This window comes from Mastigoproctus giganteus, chromosome 11, assembly GCF_048544385.1.
Source record: "Mastigoproctus giganteus isolate SK-2022 chromosome 11, ASM4854438v1, whole genome shotgun sequence".
Taxonomy (NCBI): domain Eukaryota; kingdom Metazoa; phylum Arthropoda; class Arachnida; order Uropygi; family Thelyphonidae; genus Mastigoproctus; species Mastigoproctus giganteus.
The window spans coordinates 48,052,174-48,077,410 of NC_143585.1; the positions used below are offsets into that span (position 1 = coordinate 48,052,174).

General features: G+C 40.0%; 1 protein-coding gene across 1 annotated transcript in view; it reads right to left on the reverse strand.

The window, feature by feature from the left end:
- Nucleotides 1-21,525, reverse strand: part of LOC150077981 (uncharacterized) — a 33,854-nt gene extending 12,329 nt beyond the window's left edge. The window contains exons 1-2 of the mRNA XM_090385044.1: nucleotides 21,401-21,525; nucleotides 21,118-21,246 (exon numbers count right to left, since the gene is read on the reverse strand). Coding sequence (XP_090241170.1) covers nucleotides 21,118-21,246; nucleotides 21,401-21,470 — 199 coding nt within the window. The 5' untranslated portion in view covers nucleotides 21,471-21,525. The remainder of the gene's footprint in view (nucleotides 1-21,117; nucleotides 21,247-21,400) is intronic.
- Nucleotides 21,526-25,237: the final 3,712 nt, after the last annotated feature.

The window sequence follows — 25,237 nt, forward strand, 5'->3', positions numbered from 1 at the left end:
TTATAGTTATTTACTCTAGCAGGTCCTACCACCTAATTTGCTGATAATGCAGTGGCTAGTTACGTTTTTGGACGTAGGACTCAAGCAATTTTGAGATGATTCAGACGCTAGTTGTAAGTTAGAGAATGGGGGAGACTGAAGGCTGAGGGTCCATAGAGAAGATAACCCCCCAAGTCAGTGGAACAGGCGTAAGTCCCACCAGAAGGAAATGAAGGGCGGCGAGGGGAGGAGGAGACCCCTGGTCAACTCCCTCTCTCGCCCGGGGATGGAGGACCACGAAAAGGAGCGTGGCTAGCAAGGCCTAAATGCAGAAGCTAGCTGTGCTGGTGGAGCGTCACCATCCAAGACCATGCCCATGCCGGGTAGGAACAGAGAACAGCATGGATGACCTTAGATTCCATAATGTTCCCATGGCCATCCGTCTAACTGGTGAACAGGCTGGAATAGAACATGCAATTTTATATCATTCGCTCATACAATATATATATATATATATATTTTTTTTTTTTACATTTTGTATTTTATAGTTTTTATTATCCCACATTTCAAGGCAACATTTTATGGTTTTTATATTTTACAAATCTAAAGAAAGCTTACACTAATTTAAACAACACGCAAATAATCAAATTTAGGAGAATATTTATCTACATATTTAATTGAACAAAGATACAAAAAACAACACACACACACACACACACACACACACACACACACACACACACACACACACACACACACACACACACACACACACACACACACACACACACACACACACACACACACACACACATTTATATAACAATTATACTAATATTTTTTAAACAAACTTCCTATCTTACTTTTACATTCTGCCTTCGAAATTTATACATTTAACACACACTCTATTTCTCGCATTCATTCACTCATCCAGGAAAACACTTTTTCAGGCTTACATTCACGCAGCTCATTCCAGTCAGATTTCACAGTCATTCGCTCAGCAATACACTCACACTCATCGTTTACTTTCACCAAGTAATTTCACTCAATTTCCACGTTTACTCTTTCAGCACTCACCCTTTCTCACATATTCATACCCAGTGTCATACATTATCATTCACTCACCCTTCCTAGTATTTCCTTTCATGCTCTAGCCTTTACATTCACTCATCTTTTCACTCCAGTTCTCACTCATTCATCCTCATTCATACTAGCATACTTCAAAAACCTGTAGCTTATTAGTTTTTTCCAGCTGACAGGTAATCACAGCTGCATGTCTATTCCAATCTCTTTTAAGTCCTTTCCATGAGTGTTGTCAAGTTTGGAATTCAGTCTATTTTGGTTAGACCTATGTTATGATGAGGGCAGTACCAGCCTACCTTTATTCCCATCAGTCACATTTGGTTAATTTCCTACCTCTATGATTCCCTGGCATGAGCCAAAGGGGTCCACAGAGGCAGGGTGTGAAATCTTGTAAAGTCCGGTTATTTCTGAATCAATTCAGGTATCTTCAGTCATGTAGAGATTTTGTCATTAACTAGGCGTGGGAGGAGAAATGGGCTGGTTATATATTTGGTCTGTTGATTTGGTACAGGGATTGGTTGAAGAGCCCGTCTCTGAAAGTTTCGGCGGATTTTAAAAATATTTTGAGCATACTTGGTGAAGGCCTTGTAAAAGACGTCCTCCATGATGAATTGATGTTGTTGGCCCCTAGGAAGGGGTCCGATTACTGTGATTAATTGTCTAAGCTGATTTGCATAGATTACACAATCATATAGAACGTGTGACCAATTCTCACTTTCGCCACAGATATAGTTGGGGTCATCTGCCATTTCCCAAGAGTGCAATTTAGCTTTAAGGTATGCATGATCTGTCAACAGAAATGTGGTATTAAGTCCTGGAGCATACGACTTAAGTGATTTTGGGTTAACCGTAACAAACTGTCTTAAATCCTTTTTGGTAGTAGTACCATTGGTATCTTGCTCCCATTCAATTTGACAAATCTGATGTAGTTGTGGCAATTTGTCCTTTCTCTGCCTTGTTGCCATTTGGGGGTTATGCCTAGGAAACTGATGGGGATTCCTTTTTTAAGTCTATAATACAGCCTTTTTTTTTTTTTTTTTTTTTGAAATTTCAAGGTGCAATGGCTAGGTACGGCGTTAGTAAGAATTACCATGTAGCAACCTCTGTGTGTTGGACGTAGTAAAATTTGTGTAGAAACGCCTATAAATAGTCAATTAGTTATTATTAAGTTAACGCAAAAAGAAACATGGCGATAGCGAGGTGGAATAAATGGCTAATGGAGTAGCAGTAATAGTACTTGAACTCCATGAAGACGAAGCTATAGTACTGTAGAGTTCTTTGTTAAGAAGTAGTTTGTCCTACATCCTCGGAGTGTCCTAATAATTTCAGAGATATAAAAACGGAGAGGATAGGACAGCTTAAAGTCTGAATCACGATACAATATAAGGTTAGGCTCGGGTAACAACAAAAAATGTCTCAAAAAAAAATATATCCCCGAGAAAAAGATATCATCTTCTTGTTATTATTATAATGCTTAAGATTATTTAAGTATTAATATTAAGATTATTCAAGTATATTTAGCATATCATAATACTTAAACGTTTGATTGTAATTTGTATGATTTTTTGCAAATTTTAATCTTTGATTTTGATATCATTAAACTGTGATTATTGTCGGTAACGTGGTGGTAGTGAACTGATTGGATGATGTTATTATTTAAGTGTTAAAAATAAATATTTCCTTTTGTTTCCTATTTTGATTTCTCATATTTTGTTATTACAGTGAAAATGATGAATATTATATGATATAAATTCGAAAAGGCGAAAAATTCTTAAATGAATTGATTTATACAGATGTCTAACAACAAACAAGACAATTGTAATTATATATAGTATTTATTCAAATAAGAAAAAGTCGAAGCAGAAACTAATACCCTATAATGTGTTTTGAAAAGAAAAAGTAATAATAATAATAAAAGACATAAACCTGAATTTGGAGATTAAAAAATATGTTTAGTGTGACAGGCAGTGGTACAGAAACGAGAAATAAAACAGGGCAAGGGAAGGATAAAGATAGTAAAGACAAAAGAGGCGAAAATAGCAAAGAATACGAAAAGTAAGAATATCCGAATCACCTTCGTATTTCACTAATAGCTCAACGGACGAAAGAAAGAAGAATAGAAAGTAGAAATAAAAAAAAAAAAAAAAAAGAGAGAAAAGAATTTAAAGGATATTAGGAAAGCTAGATGTGTAAATACCTAGATGTGCAAATACCCAACCTCTTAGAGAGGGCCTTGGCTGAGAGAGTTTTAGTTGAAGAAGAAACTAATACCACTAGGCTGTGATATGCTTTGGAATGTCGAAAAAATAAGGCCAAATATAAAAATGAATTCAATAAAGTAGAAATGATGAATATCAGAAAACAATTAAATCCCTGACATTCGTTAAATTATGTGTCATCAAAAGGAGTAAATTCAATTTTAACATTATTTACCTAACTAACTGGAATTCAAATATTTCTATTAAAGTGCATAAAAACATCATCTTGCACCTGCTCTTCGGTTGTACGGCTGTGTGTCTTTGTTGCTCCGGTTAATTAGTTAAATCAACAGAATTATGCTTACGTTAACATGATGATTTTGATGTTGGTGTATTCCTAATTTGATGCTGAACAAGAGGATATCCATTGTGTGGCGACCTGGACATCCAGGTATTTATTATTTATAGTTTTCTCATACTGCAAAATTTGCTATTTTGCTACTCACGGCTGACCAGAGATATCTACCTCTTCCGGCTACAGGCCAAGGTCAGGCAAATGCGCTATGCGTTTGTACTTGCGGTCAGGTGACCATGGCGAACACGTCATTTACTGCGGATTTACTACATCCAACAGTAACAAGTCTAGCCAACTAAAATCAGTTGTAATTTTTGACTTATTTTTGAATCTTATCGGCAAACATATCGGTTTCACTATTTCCCGTATCGCTGGGAATACGATACCTAGGTAAGGCAACTACTAAACACAACTGTAAACTCTTTTCCAGCCCACTCGTAATCCTTATATCTAAAATCTGAAAATGCCTTTAAAGCAAGGTCACCCAAATAATGAAAGCTGTGGAATTTGTTGAATTGTTCCGGACGTAGCTATAAAATGTACTTCCTGTCTCAAGACATACGGAAGCGAATGTCTCGCTTTGCACCTAAAGAGGCTCGGGAAGCAGCGACGGAAAGTATGGCAGTGTCCCCCCTGTAAGGGAGAAAATTGTATGCATTCACTAGGAACAACTGGTGAAACTTTTAACAACGACGTTAACCAAATTTCGGATTCATCTGAGCAAAGGACCCAATTCGAACCTGAGGTAGACACGGAAAAACTGAGATCGTCAGATGCACATGTGGAATTGACCCCTGATTCATTGCTGGCAGAACAAAATGGCCTTTCAGATCTGATCATGCAAAAATCTAGTAGCTCCCAACAGGATAATATCCTATCAAAAGAGATCTCCGCAATAGTTAATCAAGCATCACTCGAACACAGTCCACTCTTTGTCTCGCTCCTCACAAATATCGAGACAACTCTATGTATGAAGCTATTCCCAATTCATAATATCCTCGCAGATCTACTGCTTGAAAACAAACGACTACGAGAACACAATGAATGCATACACAAAACATTGGAGGTGTTGGGGAAAAACTTTGATGACCTGAAGCAATCTGTTTGTGATCTTGCTGTTCAAACTAACCATCATGAGCAGCATCCTCCGGACGGACACTTCCACGCGAAACCGAGAGCTCCTACCCAAACCACCCCATCTTTATTACCACATGCCCCCTCTCCATCCCCCATTCTTACAATATGTGAGTCTGAAGTTGTGTACCCTAAACGAAGCACTAGACCAGTATATGCTGAAATCAAAGCAGATGCCAACGGATACTCAGGAAATACTGCTTCCCAGAAGATCCAAAGCAGTCATCAGGAGCAGGACCTGCCAAATTGCACCTATTCGCGATCACAAAACTCACACATGGGGTCCTCGCGCTCGAAACCGGATAATGCTTTGGCTGCTGAAGTACATAGCAATTGTGGCTCCACCTCAAACAACGTGAGAGGTAAACATTATACAGGGACTACGATTGTATCTAATGTAAAGACCCATAGAGACACTACAACATATGCAATGATTGCAAGCCAACGAACAAAAGAACAAAGAACACTGACCCGTAATCCAACTCTTAAGGAACTGAGCCCCAATCTTAAAGTTATTGGAACCAATTTACACTTCAGCAAGATGCAAATTGCGAACACTGGAACGATGGACAAGCGGATGCGTAATGTCTTGATTAGTAGGCTCTCCCCTGCTACCACAGCTGATGATGTGGAAAACTTTCTTGCTGCATTCAAAATGAATTGTAGAGTCACCAAGCTATCCACGAAATATCTCACCTACGCCTCCTTTAAGATCGATAAAGCTGATGCAGATTTTGAAGCACTCTTCAATCCTGAAATCAGGCCTGCTGGAGCTCTTGTTATGCCATATCTCGGGCATAAGTGGCAGCGATATAGTAGTAATGGAAAGGACTCCCATCAATGGTACCCTGATTCATAGCAATCCCAGATTTCGTTACCGCAACCAGAACCTCAGACACAGAACACCAATAAGCCGAAACCTGTGCTCGTCAGTCCTAGACACACCTAGCTGAATCGAGTAGTGCCATGTCAGAGACCACCCGTCCGTATCAAAGTACCTAAAGTACCTGCCTGCACCATCTTTTATCAGAATGTGCGTAGTCTTAGGAACAAGCTTGACACCATGGAGCAAATTCGGCTCCCCGGATATTTTGACCTGTTCGCCATCACCGAAACCTGGCTCAATGATGATCAAGAATTCCTAGCGGCAGCTGCCCCAGCTGATTATGGGGCCGTATTCACATCTCGGATTGCACGCAAGGGTGGAGGCGTCGCAGTATTCTACAAGAAATCCGCTTTCAAGCTATTAGATAATAAATCCAGCAACTCCCGCATTTATGAAGCAATCCTCGTTACGTTAGGATAAAACTTCGTGACGTTTGACGTCTGTGTGGTGTATATACCCCCATTGCCTTCCCAGCAAATCATCCTTGAAGTTTCCAACAGGTTAATCAATCAGCTGCATCCCACAGCTTCTCACTTAGTTTGTGGTGATTTCAATTTACCTCCACAGCTATCTAATCTGAAAAAGGATCGTCTGGCACACTTGAGATGTGCTGACCTACAACTTATTAATGAAGCTCCAACCAGGGGGAATAACCTCTTAGATCTAGTTCTAGCCTCTATCCCTTGCACCCTTGATTACATTGCAGAAACGTCATTTGACTCTGATCATGTCCCAATACATGTGACTGCATATCTGCCCGTCCCCAAATTAGAAGCCAGAAGGACAACAAAAAAGGTTGACATCACTAGCCCCAACTTACTTGATGTAGATAAGTGCATTAGAGCCACCTCTCTCATTCCCTGGGTGGCCTTAGAGACTTGTGATCCAGAACTAGCTGTGAACATTCTCACAAACTGGGTCAACACGGTTGCCAAATATGCTGCCTCTACAAAAATCACAATCAGTCCATATACAAGACGTTGGTGGAATTATGAACTCAAAATGCGTTTCCAGCTGAAGCAACAGCTCCATCGCACATGGAAACAGTCGCAAAATGTCAATGATCGCATCGTTTATTCAAGGGCACAGGCTCAATTTAACCGCGTGAATTCTGAGGCAATCAAATTATACGTTAACTGTGATCTGGCTAAAGGAAAAATTCCATACAAGAAATTGAACCTTCATTTTCCTTTGCAACTTGATCCTGAATTGTGGCTAGATTTCGTCACAAGATTTAACCGTAATTATATGCCAAACTCAGATCTGGCTCTTTAACAGAGAACACCGAGCAAGAAATGTTGAACACCATTCAGATCATAAAACAACAGCTGATCGTAGCCTTCAATTCTCTACCTGCCTCATCAACCACCGGTGAGGATGGATTTCCCCAATTCATGCTCAAATACCTAAGTCCGTACATTATTCAGCCACTTTTAATTATCTTCAACCTGTTACTCTCAAACCAGATTTTCCCACACCAATGGAAAAACTATCTCATCAAATCTTTAGCCAAAGTTTAGTCGCCATTGGAACCTAAACACTTCCGACCCATCTCCAACTCCTATTGCCTGCTGAAGCTCCTGAAGAAGACGTAACTCCCCATCCTCAGCAAGCACACCTTGCCCAGTAATCCAGCTCAAATTTACTACTCCCTTCCAAACAGATCAACGATCACCAATTCGCTAGGGACGACGAATACTATCTTTTCAGCATTCGAGAAAAGGCACGAACTAGCTGTTACTTACTTAGAAATTGAGGCTTCATTTGATGCCGTCCAAGTAAACCAACTACTCACTCTCCTGGAATGTCACTTCCAGATCACAGGGAATATATTATGCTTTCTCTCCTCTCTTCTGCATAACACTTATAAAGCTTCATACAGGAGATTGCACCCTTACTAGATCCGTCACTGCGGAAGTCCCACAAGGAGGGGTCCTTTCGGGCCTTCTGTTTTCATCTATTATCTTCCCACTGGTTGCACATTCTCGATGTCTACTGAGCTATGTGGATGGTATCAAGATACTCACTCCCATCATCCCTGGTCAAGACTTTGATCTGGTAAAAGTGGAAATTAACAACACTCTCACTGCAGTCACATTTTACCTCTGCCAGTTTGGGCTCAAGATCAATTCTGCTAAGTCCGAATTCATGGTGTATTCATTGAAGCAAACTCCTTCTTCTCTCCAGCCTTCAGTTGGCAACACCGTCATCTCAATTGTGTCCAGCCATCGTGATCTAGGCGTTGTATTCGACTCCAAACTTCGATTCAACGCCCACATAGACATGCTCCTCATACGTGCTTCAAGACTCCGGTGGATAGCTAAACAGCATCTCCTTCATATCAGAAATAAAAAGACAACCGTGAGGTACATAAAAACAGTTATCTTTGCACCTTTACTCTATGTCGCTGAAATTTGGGCGTCAGCGGCACCGTCAATAAAGAAACCACTCTTTGCCACAGAATTCTGCCTCCTAAAGTGGGCCAACAGGAAGCAGAACCTTCCAGCTCTGATTCACACCATGCAGCTTGCGGACTCTCTCTCTCTCTCTCGGGATTCCACGGCTTCCCACCTTAGTCGACGACCAACGCCTCCTAGCAACAGTTACGATGATAACAGGCATAATTGCAACACCTTCATTCTGGGATACCTGTGGCTGGAGGATTCCTCCTGCTGCTCTTAGGGCCAAACCCGAGCTCTACTCGCATTCAGCACGACTCCATCTCTTGGATAGGTTCCTCACCCTGCCAGATGCTCAAGCAAACTCAGGCACTTGACACCGACCTCAACAAATTCGCTGTTGACCGGACTTACCCGAAAAAAATAATGACTAGTAGGACTAATCATCAATAACTGATATGTACCTTGCATCTGTTCCTGTCTAATTGAGCTAGTGCTCTTATCTCGATGTTAAGCCAGCTCAATTAGACTTAACTCTCGTAAGGAGTTCTCTCCTTTGTATTAAAATATGTTTTCGTTTGTAATATTACCTTTTTTGTAAGTAATTGTTCGATTTTCCCGGAAGTTTCCGGAGGCTGTAAACCCCTGGCTTTTGGCCGTGAAGGGCAATAAAGATTCTCTCTCTCTCTCTCTCTCTCTCTCTCTCTCTCTCTCTCTCTCTCTCTCTCTCTCTCTCTCTCTGTACGCAGATTATTCGGCTTGCTAATTTTAGCAGTAATCAAACAATTTTTGCTAATGCTTTAAATTACCTTTGTACTGAATTGGTGAATAACAACGTTCCTATTAACTTCATTAATTGCGAGGGACCGCCAGGAGGCCGGTAATAAAAGTTGTTGGTAAATTGTGCTCTCTAAAGTAACTTAAATTTAGTAAAAAATCTAGGTTATTACCCAATATGATAGACATCATCTTATAGTTGACGCCAAATACTTTCCAATCGTAAGGGTCATGGAGGCACTGGACTTATAGCAGATAAGTAACTTTTAATTTTAATTTGTGTTTGAACAATTTTTTTTAAAGTCGAAGCAAACTACTGCCATTGTCTTGACCGGCTGAAGGTCACTGGTGTGAAGGTAGCTTTTTGTCGCTATATTGCCTTCGGCGGTAGTTACCCGCCCGCGACCACCTGTAGTCAACCCAATAGACTTAAACGCTATTGTTCTTCCTACAACTCTACTGAAGAACAGTAAACTGACTACCCTTCCCCAATTAATGCTTGATTTGGCATCTGCTGCTTATAGCTCTGCATAATGGCTGGAAAAGTAAATGCACATCGTAGAGCTTCACTGCGTTCATGCAGGCAACGGCACTAGTCCTCAGAGGAAGAAAACTCGGAGGGGGTTCCCTCCTCGATCGCGATGACTAGAAACAAAATTCGGACCGCGAAACAACAGGCTTCCGCGGCAAATGAACACGGTATCCCTGCCGCGGACAACTCTCCCTGCGGCGACGATGCCGATTGTAATGGGGTGAACAGTGATTGTGCTCCCGCAGCATCCACGAAGAGACTTCCTACCCTCAAGAAAAAGTTTCTCAAAAGACCCGACGCATCTGGTTCACTTCCCCCTAAACAATGGGAGGATGAAGAGGAATGGGATGAAATGCCGAATTTATTCAGCAAAGATTTTCCCAACCTGAAAATTATACACAAACTGAGAAGCAAAATTGAATACTGTCTCCGTAGCAAAAACAGTAACGTCACCAGGGCCGTATCATTACAAATTTCGCGCTGCTGGGCTCTTTAGAGAAGAAGTTATATGAGGTCATTATAGAAAATGAACAGCTGAAGGCCACCAACGCCCAACTCCAACAAACTAATAAAACTCTATCTAAAGTAACCAAAAATCCAACTATAGCAGCTCCGAATACCGGGCTACCTTCCAACCAAGCTTCTGATGAAAATACTTGGCACCAGTTGTCTTATGCTGCCACGCTCAAACTACCTCAGATCCCCACCACACAGAACAAGCATATGCTGATTATAAAAGCTAAAGAAGGGTGCAACATCCCAGATAGCGATGGAGTGAAGGACACCGTCCTAAAGAAGATAAAACCAAAATTAGACAATCTCCAAATCAAAAGCATTCGCAAAATTCACGACAAAGGGATAATATTGGAAACAGCCACTAAGTCAGAACTAGAACAGATCAAGTCTTGCGGCACAGCTGAAAATCTAACTCTTACCTTTGAAACCCCTAAACTCAGGGGACCAAGTTTAATTGTGTTTGATGTAGATGGCTCAATCCAGAAAGTTAACCTACTGGAGGAAGTATATAACAGAAATCTCTTTGAATCCATGAGCAAAGAAGAAGCCATTAAGGAGATGAAAATTCAATTTTCCACCAATGGACGGACTCGTGGTCGACTTAATTGGGTTATAGAAGTGTCCCTCAGGATAAGGAGATTCCTACACAGCCAGGATAGAATTTATCTGGGCTGGTCATCATACAGATTCAGAGATTTTGTACCAGTCCTGAAATGCTACAAATGTCTTGGTTATGGGCACACCTCTGCTAAGTGTCTTAAAAAACAACCAATATGTGGGCATTGTGCTGAGGCAGGGCATCTCTACAAGGACTGTCCCAACAAAGCCTCGCCTCCTAAATGCTCAAATTGCAAAGCAGTTAACAAACCCTACGCTCACTCTGTGCGGGATGGAGCGTGCTTGTATATAGAAAAGCAGCAGATATAGTACGCAATAAGACCAACTATGGAAAATAGGATGCTGAACCCCCCCCTCTCCCAGACTTCGTATAGCTCAGATCAATGGCCAAAAATCCATCTCAGTGGCAACACAGCTTCATCCTCTAATGGACGAGTGGAATCTAGACATTCTTCTCCTTCAGGAACCATACTGCGTCCGTGGAAAGGTCTCTGGTTGCCCCCTGGCTTTCAGGAAAATCCAGACGACAAACCAATTGTGCCTCGCTGCTATCATCGTCCGCAATCCAGACTTAGTAGTAACACAGATAGAATCACTCTGCACTCCCCACCTAGCGGGGGCTACAATAGAAGGCAGCTTCGGCCGTATTGCGGTCCTAACAGCATATTTCCAATTTGGTACAGATATCCTCCGGCAGATAACTCGACTAGAACAAGCTCTTGACCTCCTGGAGAACACTGATGTCATCATAGCAGCAGATTCGAATGCCCGGTCGACACAATGGTTCAACACCTCTACCGATGCAAGAGGAGATATGTTAGATGGATTCATTGCCTCACGCGGCCTTGAAGTCATCAACAGACCAGGACAACCAACCACCTACTCTTCGGGAACTGGAGAGTCTAACCTGGATATCACACTGACTACTTCTTCTCTTCGCAATAGATTCCTCCATTGGCAGGTGCATGACACGGCCACTACTAGCGACCATCGCCTCATCACTTACAGTGTCACCGATTCTGCCCTCCCTCGTCAAGTGCCTATCCAGGATATTGTAAGATTCTCTACTAAAACAGCGAACTGGGACCAGTTTGACAATGTAATTCAAGATGTTCTTCATGACCCAGCTAGCAACTTCTACCAATCAATGAACAGTGCGCAGAAAACAGACTTTGTGCAGAGTCTGCTCCTCAAAGCTTCAGAGGCTTCCATGAAAAAATGTTCCAGGAAACCAAGATCTGTTCCATGGTGGTCGCAGGAACTCACTAACCTGCGCAATTCTCTGAAGCGCGCTCGGAAAGAATACCAACGCAAGAGAAGGACTGAACCTGCTCACATCGAGAACAGTATAGAGACCGATTCAAAGCAGTCCGCCGTGAATATACTAACAAAATTTACCATGCCAAGCAAAGCTCTTGGCGTTCCCTTGTCGAGACTGAGGGGAACCGGAATCCGTGGGGTTTAGTCCACAAACTCGTGAGGAATAAACTGGGATCCACGGATGTCATACACTCTGTCCGCTCTGATGACTCGTCTGAGACTACACACTGGGAAGATACAATCAACCGGATTCTGGATGAACTAATATATCAGGACAACACCAACTCTGACACTGACATCCACAGGAAGATAGCAGTACAAAATTCCAGCTTCCAGCCAGACATTATGGAGAAACCATTCACAGAGGAAGAAGTCGATGCAGCAATTAAAAAAATAAAAAAAGGTAAAGCTCCTGGTCTGGATTTTATTGAAGGCGAGACTGTGCAACGTCTCTGGGCCATAGCTCCAATAATACTTCTTTAGCTCTTCAACACCTGTCTGAATGAGGGTAACTTTCCATCACGTTGGAAGCATGCTAACCTGAGGCTCTTACCTAAGGATCCCACAGGTACCACCAAGGCATATCGCCCGATTGCGCTGCTTCCCATTCTCGGCAAGGTTTTTGAGAGACTGTTGCTCTCCTGCTTCCAACCCCGACATGAAGCCAGTGGTTTGGCATCCTCGCTTCAATTTGGATTAAAACAAGGGTGCTCCACAATTGATGCTCTATCTAAAACCCTCAAAGTTGCAGAACAGTCGGATGCAACTTATGTACTGGCAATTTTCATTGACTTCAAAGGAGCTTTTGACACAGTGTGGTGACCGGGTGTTCTTCAGAGGGCCAGAGTCTCTAACTGTACTTGGAATTTCTACCACTGCCTAAAAAGCTACTTCTCTAACCGCAAGGTCAGCATCAAAACAAAATATCACTGCATCACCCGACATCTTACCCGAGGCTGTCCCCAGGGCTCCATCCTGGGGCCAGCTGTCTGGAATATGATACTCGACGACTGGCTCCTGAGGGACTACCCACACACTACTCAGCTTTCGTATGCCGACGACATGGTTATCATCATTGAGGGCACCACCCGCGCCACCATAGAAACCCAGGCCCCGGGTTGTTCTCTCTGCTCTGTCCGTATGGGCCACTGAAAATAAACTCTCAGTCTCCACTGAGAAGAGCAAAATCCTCCTATTAAAAGGTAAACTGGACTTCTCCAGACCTCCTACCATACGTTTTAATGGCCGCCCACTGAAAAACCACCGATCGGTGAAGTATCTGGGAGTAATTTTGGACGACAGGAGAACAGTCATCCCCCATATCCAAGCTATCAAAGAAAAGATAAAAAAATTACATCTCTATGTTAGCACGTTTTATCCGCAAGGACTGGGGTCTTAAAGGACCAACTCAACGCCTTTTATACTCAGCAGTATTTACACCAATTGTCACATATGGAGCTGTAGTTTGGTACCACCGAATGACTTTAGTGCATGCTCAACGTAAAATTCAGCAAATTCAACGACTTATGCTACTACAAATGACCCGCGCATGTAGAACGACATCAACTGCTGCCCTACAGCTACTAACAGGCCGCCTTCCTTTGGACCTGCACGTCGTTTTTATCGGACTCTCTAATGCATTTAAGAAGAATAAGGTAGCTGAATTCCTCACTATTCAAACCCGTACCGATACGGACATCAAACAGGAACATAAACGTGTGTGGCTAGAATTGATAAACTTATGGCAAACCCGCTGGAATAACTCCACAACTGGTGCAACTACTAAACTTTTCCTTCCTGAGGTAACCTACATCAACAAACAACGTTCCACTTGGTTCTTCCCTAACGTCTATGCTTCCTTCCTATTAACTGGCCACGGGTCCTTCAAGAGACGCCTTCTAGAGTTCGGCCTAGTCGAGGATGCCCTCTGTACCTGCGGAGAACCTGAAGACTGGGATCACGTGATGCACTCATGCAACGTATACTTAGATCTAAGAATCCAACTACTCCTAGACCTCCACACTACATCACTTCCGCCAGAAACTAAGTTATTGGAATCTAATGATACCTTCCGTGCACTGACCAGTTATGCCAACGAGGTCTTTAGTCGTCGCTGGCATCACCTGCAACTCCCGAACACTACTCCTGGATAACCTCCTCTAGACAGCAACTGATAACCAGCACCGGAAACTTCCAGACAAGAAACTGCAAATGGCGGCCAGCCCTGTCGACGCCGCTCCGTGATTCTAAATTGTGACGATCCTGGACTCTTTAATTTGAACTTTACCTATTCTCTTCTTCCTACCCACAGTCTTTCTCCAGGACTCCCACAACTGCACCTAGCACTCTTCCTGCTCCTTTTCGCCTGGGAGAATGCCTACGCTCTGTCATCCTCGCTATCTTGTCTGTCTTCCACTTTCCTGTCTCTTCTCGGCTCTTTCCTTGGCCTTCACCACTCTCGCTCCTGCAAGAGTGTGGACGGCCCGTCAGATGTCTTTTACACCCTGGTCCGGCTCCTCGTGCCAGTGGACGGATGCTGGGAGGCTCCATCCTGGTGATCGCGCCTCCCAGTAACGAAGAGGCCAGTCAAACAACACAAACAACACTACTCACACATAACCCACACTGACTGGCTTTGCTATGTTAACAGAGTATTTAACGCGGATTTGTGGGAAACCACGGGAACTGCATAACAAAAAACACTATATCCACACACACTAACTAACTAACTTCATTAATTATAACATAAAAAATATGTCGTCATTTATCAAACAAAAATTTGGATTCATTAGGTTTCATTTTCGTTAGTGCTAACTTGATAGCGATGGTGTACTTATAAATAGCAGAGAAGGCATAATTCAAATAGCGAACACTACTGTAGAGAATTATAAAAGGAGCTAGGGAATGATGCCAGCAGTGGGAAATGGAACGCAAATTATTAACACATACAACATACCTGATATCCTTCCTGATGAGGTAGAACATGCGTTGAAGAAAATGAAGACTCAGAAATTCCCGGGGGAAGAAGAAGTTACTGTAGAGTTGTTAAAACTGGGAGGAAGAGACTTGACACAAAAGTTGGCAAGACTTCAAAAAATGCATCAGAAAATTTGTGACGCATAAGGAGTTGAATAATGGAATCATAGTTTAGTTCCATAAGAAAGGAGATTAAACATAAACGGGAAATTATAGACCAATTAACTTGTTATCCCACATCTACGAGTTGTTTACATAGGTCTTCACTAACAAATTAGAAAGAATACTTGATGAGAATCAATCGAAAGAGCAAGCTGGCTTCAGGACAGGATTCTCAACTATGGATCATCTTCATGTAATGTCACAGCTAATGGAGAAAGCAAATGAATATAAAACACCATTATGCCTGGAATTTGTGGATTATGAAAAGGCATTTAACTTCATACAGCATAAGGCAATGTTTTGGCCACTGGAAAGACAAGGATACCCCATATATTATGATTTTGAAAATATATATGAGAACGCTACCTCATTTTTTAGACTAGACAAAAAAGCAGCAAAATTTAAAATTAAGAAAGGAGTTCGACAAGGAGAAACGATATCTCCAAAATTGTCTACTGCTGCCCTTGAGGAAGCTTTCGGAAGATTAGACTGGTCGCAGAAAGGAGTCAATGTGAATGGAGGGTACCTAAACCATTTACGATTTGCAGATGACATTGTGGTCATAATCAACGATCCCAAAGAATTAGAGGAAAATCTGAATCAGTTATGCAGACTAAAGATGAATATGGCTAAAACAAAAGTAATGACAAACAAGTAATGATAAACAAAAAGAGATATAATGATTGAAGGAGCAGTAATTGAAAAAGTGGAGTCATATACTTGGTCAAGTTATTATCTGTAATAATGATAAATGGCTGGAAGTCAAGAGAAGAATAAATTTTAGATGGATAGCATTCAGGAAATATAGTCACATACTGAGGAGCAATATCCAAATTTGCCTGAAACGTAAAATAATGAACCAATGTATACTCCCCGCCATGACTTATGGAAGCGACCATGACTTATGGAAGCGAAACTTGGGCACTCACCAAAACAATGGAAGAGAAGCTGAGAACTACAGAGGGAAAATTGAAACGAATTATATTAGGGATCAGACTGTTAGATAAGAAGAGGAACACATGGATTAGGCAGCAAAATCAAGCAAAAAGACATTCTTATCAAAACTAAAGAACTAAAAGGGTCTTGGGCAGGACACATAGATCGAAGACATGATGACAGATGGACTAAAAAAATAACAGAATGGTACTCAAGAGGAGCTAGAAGAAATCCTGGAAGACAACAATGGAGATGGACAGATGAAATTCACGAGTTTGTGGGTAGTAAATGGATGGGCATTGCTCAATACAGAAGGAACTGGAAAGTTTCTGGAGAGGCCTTCATCCTGCAGTGGATTGAAATGGCCGATGATGATGAACTTGATTGTTGTATAGATGTACATTTTAATGGTTGTATTTCCATTACTTTGTAAGTGAACGCATTATGTGACTTCTCTTTGAACGATATCTATGCTTTTTCACTCTCTAAATCTATTTTCATTTTTACTTTTAATGATCATTTACAATTGAAATGGCATTTTTTATTCTTTTTTTCGTCTGTGGCATGTTGCTCTTTCTCTCTTCTATAGAATTTTTTTTTCGGAAAACAACCTTTCGCATTCATTTTTAAATGTTCTTCGCTTTTAACTGGTTTATTTTTATTCGATAACTCAACTCATTTCTATGTTGCAATAATAGTTATAGAGGGCACTAGTACTTCCTTTTTACATAACCCTCTACTGAGCAACTCCACAGTTGTCACATCTCTTTTCTTCTGTTTATATTCCATTTACGCCTAGCTTGATGAGACATTTATACCTATCTCGATGAAACATAATTAAACGAATGTCAGGTATTTAATTGTTTTCTGATATTCATCATTTCTAATTTATTAAATTCATTTTTATTTTTGTCATTATTTTTCGACATTTTAAAACATATCACAGACTAATGATATTAGTTTCTCCTTCAACTAACACTCTCTCAACCAAGGCCCTGTCTAAGAGGTTGGGTATTTGCACATCTAGCTTGCCTAGTATCCTTTAAACTCTTTTCTCTTCTTTTTATCTTTCTTTTTTTCTTTCTTCCGTCAGTTGAGCTATTATTGAAATACAAGGGTGATTCAGACATTTTTACTTTTCTTATTCTTTACTAATTTCGACTCTTTTATTTTCACTAATTTTTTCTTCCCGCGACCTGTTTTATTTCCCGTTTCTATACCTTTGCCTGTTATATTAAATTTATATCTTCACTAAATTTTCAGTCAAAATTTACCTCTCCTTTTCTCGGTCATGCAAAATTAACCTACTCTTATATACAAGAATTTAAGATATTCATTATCTTTTTTTTTTAATTCACTCGTACTTTAATTTAATTTCTTTAACTTAATTATATACACTGCGTTGGGGCTACCCGACTTATGTTTTTGGAGGATCTATCATTTTCTCCCTTCCCCGCCCCTTTTTTTACCAATTATTTTTGATCTTTCCTCCATTACCACAAGTTTCAATAGAAACGCAGCTGTTTGATTATGATCAGGTGTAGCCCCCCTGATGAAATGCCTGATCTATGTACTAACTTTCTTTATTTTGCATCAAAGTTTTTCTTTCCCTTAGTTATCATCTTTCCACCCTCTGTTTGATGTGTTCACCATTTTTCTTTATTAATAATCATATATTTTTCCTTTTCCTTTTAGCTTCTTCACGTTTAATTGGCTCATTTATTCAGCTTTTAATTTCAGATAATTATATATAATTTTTCTTTTTCTTTTTTTTAATTTCTTGAAACGATTTTTTTTAATTTTTCATTATTTTCTTTCTCTTCTTTTTATATTAGTCTCGGCACCTTGTGTTCAATACCGCTTCATCTTTATGTATTTTTCTATGTATTAATTCATTCTGATTGATCTATATTCATTTATATCCTGTTTTGCAACTTTTCGCACTCAGATGCAATTCCGGTTTTTCCTTTACATTTCCTATATATAGGAAATCTTATATTGATCTGACCTTTTACATCTATTCCAATATATATATATATTGGAATAAATGTAAATAGATTAAGAGCGTATACCGTCTGAATATATATATATATATTCAGACTGTATACGCTATTCACCTAAAAAATCTAGAGGGAATACGGCGTAAACTCGCGTATATACTAAACTACAGCATTGGGTATTACGCTATCTAGTTTTTCGTTATACCTTGCTCTAATTAGTTTGGAATATACGTTATATCTAAATTATCCATCCTTTTGTTTTGAAAATACAGCAGTATACAGTTTTCTGGTTGTTGTTGGTATGCAAAATTTTGATTCTGAATTTGCTAATAACTTGCATTATGTATATAAGGTATATAATTCAGCTTTACTGAGAAGACGGATAAAACAAGAGCTTTTGGGTAAAAACTCTTTAATATCAGAAACAAGTTAAAATAAGTTTAAAATAAAGTAAATAAATTACTAAAAGCTTTCGAACTTAAGTTGTCCTTCCTCAGTTGGGAAATGAACGTTATTGCAAAAATAATAAAAAATATCAGGTGCGTGGCCATGGTGATCATGCGAGGTAAGACGCGTGAAACAGGTGCAGATAAAAATCAGCAGTTGGAAGTTATAGGCTTGTGGGTGTAACATTCAACGCTTCGGTATCCTGCGTGCGCCAACGTTTATCATACAGGGAGATCGCTGCTTCAATGATGGGATGGCTGCTTCCCTCCTTTGTTAAAGGCATAGACAACTGAAAATGTGATTCGAACCGTACGCGACGACGGTAGTGGCGGGATCGGTCGATAAATTTAACGTCGCGGCGTGGGTCGATGTCCTGCTGGATAGACCAGAAGGGCTCTACGATCGCTGAGTGTTCCAAATTCGCGGAATGGATTACTCTCTCGTGATCGGTGGTTCGATCTTCGAGTCTCCTGCCAGATTCACCAACGTAGCAATCAGTGCAGTCACAGCAGGAAATGTAGTACACCAAATCGCTTCGCAAGATATGGAGGAGACCAGTGTCTTTACCCCCAAGACAAGGTCCCGCAATTTCCCGCTTGGAAGCTGCAAGCACTTTATCCGGTAAGTCTGTAAGAGAAAGCTGTTGTGACAGGTCTTGGTAGTAGGGGATAAAGGATGGGTTATCGCTACGTGCGGCTCTAGTTTTCTGCCCGGTCCCGAGCCTGCGGGTCACACTAATCTAAAGTACTGGTAGGGTAGCCGAATTTAGCCAGGTCTGCTTTTACTCTAACGATTTCAGCGTGCCTCTCATACTAAACCCCTTTAACCTCGTACAAGCCAAGGATGTTTTCACATAAAATAAAACATCTTTCGTGCGTACAAGGTACACATGCTGCTTTTCTCGTGAAGAAAAACAGGCAAATCGACCAGAGAAAACGCAATTTATGGACATAATATAATGCACATTAAATGAGAATTTCAGCCTTGATCCGCCCTAAAATGGCAGCTTTTTTTTCACACTAAATAAACACAAACTGTATACAATATTCATGACTGGCTTAGAAGTGTGTTTGCTTCTTCACAGAGACATTCGGCCGGTATGTGAAAATTTCTGGGAATCGCCCAGGCAACTGGCACTGTCCAAACTTTGTCCACATTGTGAATCGCGATATGGATGACTGGTCTAATACACTTAAAATGATAATTTAAAATAATATAATTTAGTATGGAAATGGTAAACGAAATGATAGTCGAAAACTTGTGTATGGCCCATTGCAGTTGAACAAATGCCATTTTAAGAAGATCAGTTTTACCTGCTGTTTCTCCTCCGAATTTAAAGCAAAACACGGACGTACACACACATGTTGTTTTGAGATAAGATATTTGATGTATTTTGTAAAAAAAGCACGTAGTGTGCCTTTTGGCAACGTTCACAAATCAGCATATTATCATTTAAATAAGAGTAATTAAATTTATATCTTATTTGTTAAAATTGTTAAAATTGTACACAAAATCTGTCTAAAGGGTTTTACAAGTTAAGCAATAACGAGAATTGCGAGCACACTATGGAGGCTTTTGTAAATCAGATTTGAGGTATTTCGTCTTAAATATAGAAGAAAATTTTCTTGATTTTCTTTTACTTTCGCAAGGATTAGTACTACAATTCACATTGCATTTGTTAAGACCATTTCTGCTGGATTTTCGATTTCTTAGCTGCTTTATTTTAAATCAGGAGATGGTGTCCTATGAGCTTGTAACGGGGGTACTGTTCTAAATTACGCCAGTAATTTAGTACAGATCCGAAGTGGAGATTCAAAGTGAGTCTCAAAAACAAAAAAGGATTTATCCATAACAACTCGTAGTGGAGACAATTTTTAGAAAATATACGAGTATTCACATCAACTGTTCACAGTTGTGTTATCCTTCGAGAGAGAGATATCATATAAATGTTCTGGTTTATACTCCGGAAAGACCGCCAGGTTAGTGCAGTTTATAATAAATCGATCAATACAAACATTAATCGTAGTTAGTAGTCATGGACTTGATCCCCGTTCCACTCAAAGAGCTTGTGTTATTGAACTCGCGCTCCTGACAACTCCGCTACGCCAGACCTTAGTTTATAACTTTACGCTCCCAAAATTGAGAAACAAATTAAGACGAAGAGAAGATTCTACTGATGAGGGTTTTCTAAAAAGTAATATTTCAAAAATAAATAGCACAGTGTAAGTAAGGGGTTAGGAAGAGGGGCGCCAATGAGGAAATGTTGAACAATACTAAATGGGAAGAACAGATGAAGCCACCAACATAATTGTAACTAATTCTATTGTTTTATTGGCCTAATATTACAGTTACCTATGTTGTCTGCAATTAACTGTTTTTAAAGATAGCCAGGTAACGTTCAAAAATTACTTTCGCCATTAGACATCGAAGATATATACAGTGAATATATATGAAAAGTTTACGCTGATTTACAAAAAAAAATTACAGCGGAGTTATCCTTACTAGCAATTGGTTTGCATTTAAAAATGAAAATATACTGGCCTTACTGGAGAGAAAAACGAATTCTATAAATAAGATTGCCAATTTGAATTAGCGAAATAGTGTTTTTTCGTAATGGTGTTATGCATACCGGGAACTCGGGAGCTACGTCATGAGTTCGAGAACGAAACCCATGACCAATTTCTAACTGCGTTAGAACAAATAAACAATGATTTTCAAGGTATTTACGAACTAATTTTAAATAATTTCTAAAAGTGAAATTCATTATCAGCATACACTTCTTGCAGTTATACTACTTACGTGACTTAAAGCAGAAGACGATCTTGGTCCCTTGATGAACTGTGCAATCGGTTAAGTTTACGCAGCAATCAATGAAAGCGCATGCGCTGAGGTCAGCATAATTCGTGAGAGGAACCTCGAAATCGAGACCTAATACCAGAAGCAGAGAGAAATATGTATTAAATATTACGGTATTCAAAATGTCCACTATACAGTGTTAATGAATAATGTGGATAAACTATTTCAAAATATGCAGTTTACGCGAAGATACGTATCCATGGTAAAAGCTGGTTGAAATACTTACATGGCTGTGTGTCCTCAGATCGGACGGAATGGAGCAGTATTAGAATTGCCGTACATATAACTGACTTCATGGTTGCTGTTAATGATCGTGGTGAATCTTCTTTTTGAAGTCTTCGTCAAAAGTTCTCTTCCCCCACAAGCTGCTCCGACTTTTATACATAAAAGCAGGTGACGTTCAGCAGATGAAACTTCTCGAATGTTTTGATGACTCAGTGATCCACCCCGTCATGCGCAGTGGAACACCAAAAACAACAATAATTCGTAATATTTTCGTCAAATAAGAACGTGAGCTGATAACCAATCATGTTCTTACTTCAATATTTTAATCATTAAGTGACGGAAAGCAGCTGGCAGTCATATGCATCCATCCCTTGGTAAAACGTTTAGTGTTTCTGTTCTTCAGCAGACATGAGCACAAACGCGTCCTGCAACAGTGGCACATACACAGAAGCGTTTAGTGGGTCCAAGTTCTCTCTCTGCCCACTGATTTCGATAGCTAATCGCCACTGGCTAACGTATTTCCAGAATTTCGAGTGCTACTTTAAACATGTTCTTTGCCATGTTCTTTCTGTTTTAATAATAATTATGCGTGGTTGTGAACCCCAACAAACTTGCGAGTGCTGCGGAAGAACTGATAAAGTTTTTTGATCTGTAATCGCTCATGCAAAAGTAGCATGGGGGAGCGTTCTTCTGGCACATCTATGATTCCAAAGATTAGTGGTAGACAGGGCCTTGAAAATAGGGGATGCATTGCTTGTGCCGCATCAGGGCGCCCGATCTAGGTGTCCCAATAAAAGGAGCCATCAAAGTCTCGACTTAAATAAACGAGCCCTCTTAACCCCTTTTGCATCCGGACCGTTTAGTACCTTTACACGGCCATGGTGCTACGGCCTGAGTTCGATATATCTACAGCCAGTGCAAAAGCAGTATCCCAAGCGCTTGAAGAAACAACGCGGAGAAAGACAGCACAACTAAGTAGCTAAAATATCTTATAGAATCATTTGCTATCATTTGAAAGAAAGGCAGCCCGGTTCGATAGCGAATAAGGGTTAATATTTTTTTGGCTAGTATCTGTAATTCGTTGCATAAAGTACTTCTTGGTATATTCAACTAAAATGCGTTGAACTTCTACAAAGTACGATCACATCTCGAGAACATTGTACAACAGTGTTTATGTATTACAATTCATGTGTTCATTGTTTTTGCACTGCTAAATGCTGCATTATATTTAAGATACCTCTATGTTTAGGATACCCCTGGCGCCTTGTCGTGACCTGTATTGTCAGCTATATTCCGTACATGAATCCATTTCTGCTGCGTTGCACTTCTAAATATGGTGTAGTTATTAGGAAAGACTGTCCTCACATGTGAGGAGTTTTGCTAGCTCTGATATGTTTGATTTTATGATTTGGTGGTGTCAAGGGATCCAGTTAATGTTCTGCAAAATATTCTCCCTGAGGTGGTCTATTAGTTGTCACATGTTAAGTCAGGGCGTATTAAGTACTACAACTTGAGAAACGCTTTCAGATATTAGGAATTCAGGACTACCATATCACGGGACATACCAGGAGACCAGGGTGGCACCTTAACACGAATTGCGTAAGCACCTTGGAATGATGGACAGCTGTAAGCGTTTGTTTATATTTCCGACAACTCCGAGTAACTTTTTCTTTGAACCTCTCTGATAAAGGTTATGTAAAGGACAGCTTATCGTCTTAAATGATCCGTAATTCTCGTCGACGTTCCTTTCTATTGATGGATATTCATATCGTTGCCTTCGCAAGTGACAGAGCGAATATAACCACCGTCCTCCTACATCGGATAGAAGAGAACTTATTTCTGATACTGTCAATCACGGAAGAAATTTTTCTGGGCTTTTTTCAACATGTTGTGCGTTAGAGGCAAAGGTCGAATTCACTCTCTCTCTCGGAAAAACTTGGATTTTGCTCACCAACCAGAAAACCCAATGCACAACACAGATAATTACAGATACAATGCATTGGCAATTTATAGATTTCGTTTCTTCAGCTTAATGTACACTTCCACATTTTTTTTCACATCGATTATGATGTATCGTTGTGTTTCTGTTAATAAAATTATTTTTGGTACATATATTCTGAATTCCGTTTCTAGGTCTGTAGTTCGAAAAATTTATCAGTGCTGATATTTCTCAGAAATATAAGATGTATGCGTTTCTTTATCGGTACCATAATGCGGAAAGGAACACGTTTAAGTTTTCTGCATAGGAAATAAATTTTATATGATATGAAGGGATGTAAAGCTTTTGAGAAAAGGATTACGGACAATGACGTCCCTGTGGAATCCCTCTATTTAATGTAAAATTCAGGGAGTACTTTCTTGCTTCACAACAACTTGTCGGTTTTAAAGTCACTGTTTAAGTATAGAGTAAATCACCAGTTATCCGGACGTGCTTTTCTAGTGTTCCATAGATGAAGTTGACACTAAGTTTTCCCTAAGCAGCCCTGTTGTCTAAAGAAATGACATCGAGCTGATTCTTATCCTGAAGAATTCTATGTATCATAAAAATTTATCAAATGGAGTGTAAATTGTGTATTTGATATATATTTACATTTTTTCACTGAGTGTAAATAAACAGGACTCTGACCGAAACACTGATCTGCAATGGGGCTCTTCTCAAAATTTTTAATAAATTGCATTTCACAGACACCGGTCTGAAATACTTTGCTCAGTTATATTTTGGAATAGGTTCTGTAAAATACAGTTTCTAACTGCAGAGATGTGGGCCGTCATCGAGAACTTGGTCGAAAATTATGTAAATGGTTTCAAACTCGTAAGGATTAAAGGATCGTACTAAATATTGAAAGGAGCTCTCGATTTTAACCGTGCATTTGTAGGGAAGATTCAAAATGTGCACGACTGATAACGTAGAAATCATGAATGAAGAAAAGGCTGGACTAAATGTTTTCTGAAGGCCATCATTTCACAGGTGTACTCTCTAATGCTAATATTTTGGCTGCGCGGAATGCAGCTCTTGTCTGGTTAAATCCAGTAATATTCAGTTCCAGGGGATCGCTCGCTTCGTGGGATCCTGGTGAACGCATATATTTCGTTATCTATTTTATACTCTGTCTCTATTAGCCTGTTTACGTTCAGGTATTCCAATAGACTTAATCTGCTTCCTTGGCGTGTCTGCGGGTAATTCCGTTTTCTTTAACTGATTTTAATCGATTGAGAATCACTTTCTCATTAAGACGTTTTCGAGAAAAGCTTTTTTTTTTTTTTTGCTTACTAAATAGCTTTAAGAGCAAGATCTCTAGAGGTATAAGATAGTGATCAGAAGAAATCTTGTTGAGAAAACTGCATATAACTCCTTATATTACGTGCACGAGATCTAACCCTTGCAAGCTTCTAGCAGTGGAGTCTAAGAAAGCATTAAGCCAAGGAACGACATGAAGTTGGCCGATGCTTTTTACGATAAATTCCTAACCCTACTTGCAATGCTGATTGATGCAGCCAGTCATGTCATCTACTGCCCGCCCACCAAATCTGACGAAACTTGAAAAATTCTTATTTGGAAGACACTGTTTCTTCTCGACAAACTTAACTAATTACATTCCTCACTTCACGTTAATCTCGTAAAGGATCTGAAACGTTCATTAGGAATGATTTCACAATCAAGCATTCAGTCAGCTTCATTTCGCCAAATTTTCAAGGTTTCTATCTCCCTTAGGATTAATGTCAACGTTTCTTTTCTGAAGTTCTAAAATTTGTACTGCTCACCAAAGACATCATCAGCGAGTAGTGCCATGTCAGAGACCACCCGTCCGTATCAAAGTACCCAGAGTATCTGCCTGCA